The following is an 8,171-nucleotide window of genomic DNA, read 5'->3' as shown; positions in this document are numbered from 1 at the left end:
AAATCGCAAACCGCTATTTAAATCCCTGATTTTAAGATACAATACTTGAGAAAAACAACTAAGAACTTTACGATTTTGTGTTTGTTTTATTATTGTAGGGCCCTATGTGAGTTTTTCTATTTCTATTATTAGTTGTGTAACTTAATTTTGGGTAAATTACATATTTAGTCACCCACTATTATTGTAGTTCCGTTTTGGTCACTTAACTATTTTTTTATTCAAAATAATACCTAAAGTTCTGTTTTAGCCATTCGCCTTTAAAAAAAATAAACAGAACCGCTGATGTGTTAGTTTCTTTTATTTTTTCAATGATCTTGCATCATCTTATGATGACACATCAATATCATCGTTAGTTTTTAACAGCGGGTAATCAAAGCGTATCTTATGATCTTGCATCATCTAACGATTCTCATTGTTACTGCACTGTTTTATGCCCAGAATATGTTTGAAAAACACTGTCAATATTTTAACCAGGTATGCACAATACAAAAGAATGCGCGCTGACATTGACAAGTATGAAGGTGGCTTGGAGGTGTTTTCTCGCGGCTATGAGAAGCTCGGCTTCATTCGCAGGTTACCGATCTGACCAATTCCTAGTTGTGTCAGCAGGGGCATTCCCATAGCTAAATAGTGTTGCATATTGGTTGTAGCTTTCATGGCTGCATGTCATTGTGTTTTGTCCTACGTGTACTTTTGTTTTGATTTTTTTACAATTTCATGTTGAAACAAAGATCTATAACATTTTGCAACTCTTTCTGTGTGAATCAGGAATGTATTTAACCTTTTAATCACGACCAGCGGACCAGGAACTTATCCTATGCATGGCTAATGCACAGAAATATCTATCGAATAAGAACTTGCAGTATAAGGTACAAAGGTGTGCTAAAAAATTATTGAAAAACTGAAATAAGTTTCTTTTGTTACTATTCAAAAGTTTAGTAATAGGGGATCATTTTGTAACTATTAATACTCAAGGGACTCTATAAAGTAATATCCTACAATTGAGGGATCATTTGTGTATTTTATTCTAAATAAATGGCTGTCCCTTTTTCCCATATGTATGGGGTAAGGGGGAGGTAAGATAGTAGGCTACCCCAACACCAGGTTGAGAGCAGCTTCCGTAAGAGACCTCCGAATTATGAAATGCCCTCCGTGGGACTCGATCTCACGACCTCAAAGTTAAGAACCTTGGGCTCTACCAACTGAGTTTGATGGTCATTTCTATTCTTAATAATTTAAGTACTTACTTTTTAATTAAGCCTAATAGAAAATGTGAGATCTAAGGGTGCGTTTGGTTCACGGAATGTAAGATTATCGGTGGGAATATGATTACCGGAATGCAACATTACCTAAAATATTACTGGGAGTGTTGCATTGTTGTGTTTGGTTCGTTTAGCAAGAATGTAAGATTACAATTTTAGATAAAGGAAAAATGATTATTGGAATGTATATTTTACCAAATTATCATTATTATATATTTATTTTTTAACAGGTTGAATTCTACTATAATTAATTTATATATTTTCTTTAAAATTTTTAAATTCATAAAATTTATATAATTTTTTTTACAAAATTGAAAAGATAAATAAGTTTAATGAAAGAGTAAAATTTCATTGTAAATCCTGAACTTCATATAAAATTCTAATTATGCATTTTTTTTTGTAAATCTAAAATAATTTAAGGATAAATTTACAATTTAACCTTCGTAGAATTGTTTTATTCAACGACAGAAAAATTATATTTTTGAAATTTTTTAAGGGTATTTTAGTCCAAAAAATCGGGAATATAACAATACCTAAGGGAAGAAGAGAATCACATTCCCGATAATAAACTCTCGAACTATCACTGTTGATAATAACTTATTACCAGAGTTGAAAATCTTTACAATTCAAACGAAGAAACTACGTTTCATTCTATCCGATAATCTCACGTAACCTAATTCAAACGGCCCTAAACGTCCTCTAATAGTACATCATTGGACAATCTCGAAGCCCCTACATTTTATCTCTAAATCCTTCTCTTTTAAAAGCCCTAACCCCTCCCATCTTCGTTCTCCAAAAAAAAAATCTTTCCTTTCTCTTTTACTTTACACATCAAAACATGTCTTGCTTCACTAGCAAATACACCGGTAATTACCCTTCCCTTCTCCTTTTCGTTGATTTTATGTTTATAATCTTTTGGATTGGATCTTATTGCTTTTTTGTCTGTTCTGTTTATTGTTTTGGTAGTTTCACGAGAATGCTTCGCTAATTACTGTTTAACGAAGTTATTTTAGATTATATGGTGGACTCGCTGGGTTTTTGTCTTTAATTAAAGCTCCTTTATTTTTTGATATATTGATTTATTCGGATCTTATGAAGTACGTTTCATTTTTGTTGCGATCTACTTGTCTGTGGGTATTAACTGAGTTTGTTTGTGTTTATTCGGTGCTTTTTAATCTAAAGAAACGTAGCGGATTTTCCCTAATTTTTAATTTAAACTGAATCCATTCAAGTTGTTTTCTCTTCTTTTTTTTGGAGTGGGTTTTGATTTCTGAATATCCATATCTGCGTGCATACACTTATTAGAGCAGTATTTTTTTTTTGAATATATAGCATTTGAAAGTTAATTATTAGTGCTAGATGTGCTTTAAACTGCCATGATTTCATCCAATTCAAGTCTAAGGTGTGAAAAGAAGATGAATGAAGTTGTCGATGTTAATTATTTGGGTGAACTACACGACTAATACCCAACAATCAATTTTGTTCTGTTTTGATCACTAGACTATTTTAACAGCGGACGACTAAAATGAAACCAAAAGTAAACGTGATTTTAAAAATAAAATAGTTTAGTGACCAAAACGGAATAAAAGTGATGGTCGAGGTACTAAATCTGTTGTTTACCCTAATTATTTCCTTGGTTGTCATTTCATTTTATTTCTTAGATTATTGAAACTTATCCGTTCACCCTTAAGTTGCTTCATTTTTTTAGATATTTGGATCTCTGTTTGTTGAATCTTTAATGGGAAATTGGTGGTTTTGTTTATTTATTTTGAATTATGAATATTGTAGATGAGTTAGCCAAGAACGCAGCCTACATTGGTACCCCAGGAAAGGGTATCCTTGCTGCTGATGAATCCACTGGCACGATCGGCAAGCGTCTTTCGAGCATTAATGTAGAGAATGTCGAAGAGAACAGGCGTGCTCTCCGTGAGCTCCTCTTTACTACACCGGGAGCTCTTCAATACCTTAGTGGTGTTATTCTCTTTGAGGAAACCCTATACCAAAAAACTGCTTCAGGTATTATCACAAAACACGATCGTTATACAAAGAATGTATCGATGCTTATTAATTTATGATGTTTGTTTTCGATGCACAGGCAAGCCCTTTGTTGACCTTTTGAAGGAAGGTGGTGTCCTCCCTGGCATCAAGGTCGACAAGGGTACCGTTGAGCTTAATGGAACTAACGGTGAGACTTTCACTCAGGGTCTTGATGGCCTTGCACAACGATGCCAGAAGTATTATGAAGCAGGTGCTCGCTTTGCTAAATGGCGTGCTGTTCTTAAGATTGGCCTGAACGAGCCATCTGAACTTGCAATCCAAGAAAACGCCAACGGGTTAGCCATGTATGCTTCCATCTGCCAGCAGTGTGGCCTTGTCCCCATCGTCGAGCCCGAAATTCTCGTTGACGGATCACACGACATTAAAAAATGCGCTGAAGTGACGGAGCGAGTCCTTGCTGCTTGCTACAAGGCTTTAAACGACCACCACGTCATGCTTGAAGGTACTCTTTTGAAGCCTAACATGGTGACCCCGGGTTCCGACTCTCCCAAGGTTGCACCAGAGGTCATCGCGGAGTACACCGTCCGTGCCTTGCAGCGTACCGTCCCTCCCGCAGTCCCTGCAATTGTATTCTTGTCCGGTGGACAGAGCGAGGAAGAGGCTACCCTTAACCTTAATGCCATGAACAAGCTCCAGACCAAGAAGCCATGGTCGCTCTCGTTCTCATTCGGACGTGCCCTCCAGCAGAGTACTCTCAAGGCTTGGTCTGGAAAGGAGGAGAATGTGAAGAAGGCACAGGCTGCTTTTCTTGTTAGGTGCAAGGCCAATTCGGAGGCGACTCTCGGTACGTACAAGGGCGATGCAAAGCTCGGTGAGGGTGCTGCCGAAAGCCTTCATGTCAAGGACTACAAATACTAAGAAATAAGAATAGTCTTTTGGTATATTGTGCCATGTTTAGCAGAGTTAATTTGGGTATTGATATTTAGACTTCTAGTGCTCTTTTGTTTTGTTTTGTTTTTTCTGCAGATGCTCATGGAATTTAGGTTGTGATATACAGAGTTAATACAAAAAAATCGTATTATATTAATAAATATATAAAAATATTAAATATTAACAAAAAATATTAATATGTTTTATATATTTGTATTTTTTATTAATGTAAAAAGTATTCTGAATTTATTAACATTTTATATATTTTATAAAAATATTATATGTTTAATATTTTATAATACGAATATATTTTTATATTTTTTGTAATAAATATATTTAAATATTAACATGTTTTATATACTTGAATATGTTTTATAATACAAATAATATGAATATATTTTAAAAAATACAAATAAATATATTTTACAATACAGATATATTTAAATATCAACAAAAAAAATATTAATATGCTTTATATATTTTATTAATGTAAAAAAATATTCTGAAAATATTTATTAATATAATAAGAATATATAAAACATATTAATTTTTTTGTTAATATTTAATATTTTATTTATTTATTAATATTTATTTATTTATTAATATAATACGAATAGTAAATTTTTTTATTAATATAAAATATTATTTTTACATTTGTAGTTTTATTAATGTAAAAGATATTCTTAATTTTTATTTACTAATTATATTATTTATTGTATAAAGAAAATTTTACTAAAATACAAATTATATATTAATTTTTGTACAAATGTAACCAAGTGTAAGTCTTGGCTCAATGGTTTAGCGCTTTCTACCTCAACTAAGAGATCTATGGTTGAAATAATACATGCAAACTTGAATCTTCGTTCAGGTTATGAAATCCTCAAAATCTTAAAAAAATTGTTGCAAAGGTGAGATGGGAGAGACGTCAAACGTCGTTTCTATAAAAAAAAAATCAAAACAAAGCTCAAAAGAATGAAGGAAAAATGAAAAACAACGAAAAAAAATGAGAAATTAACAAAATAATTGAAAAACAAGAGAAGAATAAAGAAGAAGAACAGATAAGAAATGAGAAGAACAAAGAAGAAAGGACCGGCAGAAGTAAAGAAGAACAAAGAAGAAAGAAGAAAGGAGAAGCAAAGGAGAAGTGAAGGAGCGACAAAAACTGAGTGGGAAAATAAAAGGAACCAAAACCGTAAATAATATATATATATATATATCTAGAGTGAGAGAAGATGGTATTTTTGTAAATATTTTAAATATTATTTTATATTGTATCAGGTCGGTTCGGGTCGGATATTTTTTACTCTAAACTCTACTCCAACTCAAACCTGATATTCTCTCCCATACAACCCGACCGGTCTTCTATAAGGTCGGGTCAGAACAGGTCGGACTCAGGTTAAATGCCCATCCCTACCTCTAACATTCCTAATACTTAGAAACCGAAATTTTAATGAATAATAACAATTTATTTACCATGCGGTTGATTGACAATCTCGACTGCACTATAGAGGGACTGATTTTACAATCCAAAGGTGGCATGAATTCCACAAAAGTATCTAAATAAAATAAAACAAAAGAAACAACTTAGTCACCCCAGAGATTAAATTCCACAAAATTATCAAAATCATCATCCCAACAGAAGTACCCTTCTGCATGGCAGGTGGAGTTAAGATCAACGTCCGCCATGCTGTCCAGTATCCCCGGCATGTTAAACACCTCCTCTTCATCCACCACCAAAACCTCCGGACACCCTCCAACCTTTTCCGAGCAGGCCAATGGAGGCGGAGACGACGGCGTTTCACCATCACCGAAACCAACATCCAACGCGGCCTCCATGGCGTCGAACTGAATATCCACAGACGGAATCGGGGAAGTTGAAGGAAGCTGAATCTACCTTGAGGGCCAGAGCCGCCGCGTCGTACGCCTTGGCGGCCATGGCTGGAGCGGGGAATGTTCCTACTTCCTAGCCAGATTGGAGACTTGTTATTCGGGTCTCGAAGCTCTCTCACCCATTTCCCGTTCCTTCTCCTCACGCCTTTGTAAATAGGGTGGCGAGTCTCTTGAAACTTCTTCCTCCCGGCTTTTCGCTTCTGGAATTGGCTTGAACCGCCATGTTAATGGCTTTTTTAGCTAAACTCTGGTATGTGTTTCATTTGGTAAGACTGGGAGATGGTTAACTTTGTCTTACTCGTGTGGAATATATACATGACAACGGGTCGGGTTAAGGTCCGGATTTGATAGTTTAATTTGACTCGAAAAGTATGTATCATCTATCTGAATTCGATCGGATTCGAAAATCACATATCTTTTATCCGACTCAATTCAACCCAAAAAATATATATTTTCTACTTAATTCTGATCCGATCCGATTTGAAATTATTTTTTTAAACAATCTTATTGGATCAAATCAAAACCCATAAAACTCGAGTTAAATTGTCATCATAATATATATTTTTATTTGTTAGAGAATAAGATGGGGATTAAATATTGCATGAGGGTCGTGTTTCATGCTTTGATTTGGTTACACGTCATTAAAAATTTAACGATAACATTGATGTGATATTTTTAAATTTTTATTTTTTACTTTTCATTTAATAGTTCTTTTATTATTGTTTGACAAGATGGAGAATGTTAAAATCTATTCTCTTAAAAGATGACCATGATTGCTTTGTGTGAGCTTGAGTATTTAATAAAATTTCTTGAAGTTTTCTATTTAAAATTTGACGTATTTATTATATAGTTTATTAAACGTAGTTAAAAGAAATATATAAGAAATTTTATTTATCTATGCTTGTTCTCATGGTTCAGTTTTTTTCTATACTTGTTATTAGGGGCCTAATTTCTATGTTCGTCTCAAACCAACTAAAATCTGGCTTGAGTATAGGACTAAATAACGCTCAATTAAAGTGTAAAGACCAAATATCAAATGAAGCATAATAAAGGGGGCAGAAAGAAAATTTGACCTTTAAAGTTTAGATCAAATTAGGAGGGAAAGATGAAAGAGGTTAGAAATAAAAAGGCGGTACGACGGCAAAAGCAGCAAAATTCTCAAACTCGAACCGTCCGATGCTTCCCTTTCTTCCTCAGCTTATCTTTTCGTCATTCCAAAAATTCATAAAGGTTCATTTCCCGATCCAAATCTATTTCATTTGAATGTGTTTTTTCCCTTCTTTTAAGAATTCTGAAGTGTTCGAACGAATCGAGCTTTTACTGATGCGTTTCTGCGCATCTTTTGGTTTACAATGGAACGTGCTTCACCTTTTTTTTTTTTGGATTATCCGGCGTTGCGCTTATTTATTCATTTTTTATTGTTTCCATTTTAGCTTATTTGAGGTTAGAGATGAGCAGGATTTTATTCAGGTTTAGCGAATTGTTCCGACTTCCCATTTATTTTTGTTTCATCATTTCGGTTAACTTATTGTTCAGAATTTAGAACGTCGAGTTAATGGCTGTAGGATTCAGGCCATCTTGTACCCACTATTTCAGTGAATGTGATATCCAATATAGTGATAGATAATTCTAAGCTATTTCCATACCCGGAGAATTCATTATTTGGCTAAGAACGCAGAATTCCTCGGTTTTTTTTGTCGAAAATCGAAGTTTAATTGTTGGTTGGTTGTAAGGTAAAAGGTTAGCATTGAAACTCCGGAATGTGTTTAATGTGATCTGAATTGACGCCATTGGACCATCATTCAAATGTAGTGCTTGCATAACCTTCTCGACTGTCATTTTAGGACGAAATTTTCTGGTATTGTTTTTTGCTTAGTTTATACTTCATCCCTGTTTTTACCATACTGCAATCGCCTAAGCTTTACTTAGTTTATACTTCACCCCTGTTTTCACCATATTGAAATCGTCTAAGCTTTGTGAGCCGTCCATTAAAAAACCAGTCATTTTTCTTTTACACGTTTTTTACTTGTTTGTCGAGGACCTAAGGTAAACAATACCGTGTTTCTCTGTATACTTAGTTGCTTGAAGGTG

General features: G+C 34.1%; 1 protein-coding gene and 1 pseudogene across 1 annotated transcript; one reads left to right on the top strand and one right to left on the bottom strand.

The window, feature by feature from the left end:
* The first annotated feature begins 2,026 nt into the window (after nt 1–2,026).
* LOC120143012 (fructose-bisphosphate aldolase 6, cytosolic) lies at nt 2,027–4,245 on the top strand. Its single transcript, XM_039157443.1, has 3 exons — nt 2,027–2,128; nt 3,051–3,278; nt 3,358–4,245. The coding sequence occupies exons 1-3, from the start codon at nt 2,101–2,103 to the stop codon at nt 4,176–4,178; spliced, it is 1,077 nt and encodes a 358-aa protein (XP_039013374.1). The 5' UTR covers nt 2,027–2,100; the 3' UTR covers nt 4,179–4,245.
* A 1,529-nt stretch (nt 4,246–5,774) lies between these two features.
* On the bottom strand, nt 5,775–7,919 carry LOC120143144 (annotated as a pseudogene).
* Nucleotides 7,920–8,171: the final 252 nt, after the last annotated feature.

Source organism: Hibiscus syriacus, unplaced genomic scaffold (assembly GCF_006381635.1).
Source record: "Hibiscus syriacus cultivar Baekdansim isolate YM2019G1 unplaced genomic scaffold, ASM638163v2 tig00110833_pilon, whole genome shotgun sequence".
Lineage (NCBI taxonomy): Eukaryota > Viridiplantae > Streptophyta > Magnoliopsida > Malvales > Malvaceae > Hibiscus > Hibiscus syriacus.
This window is presented reverse-complemented; position numbering and strand designations above follow the sequence as displayed.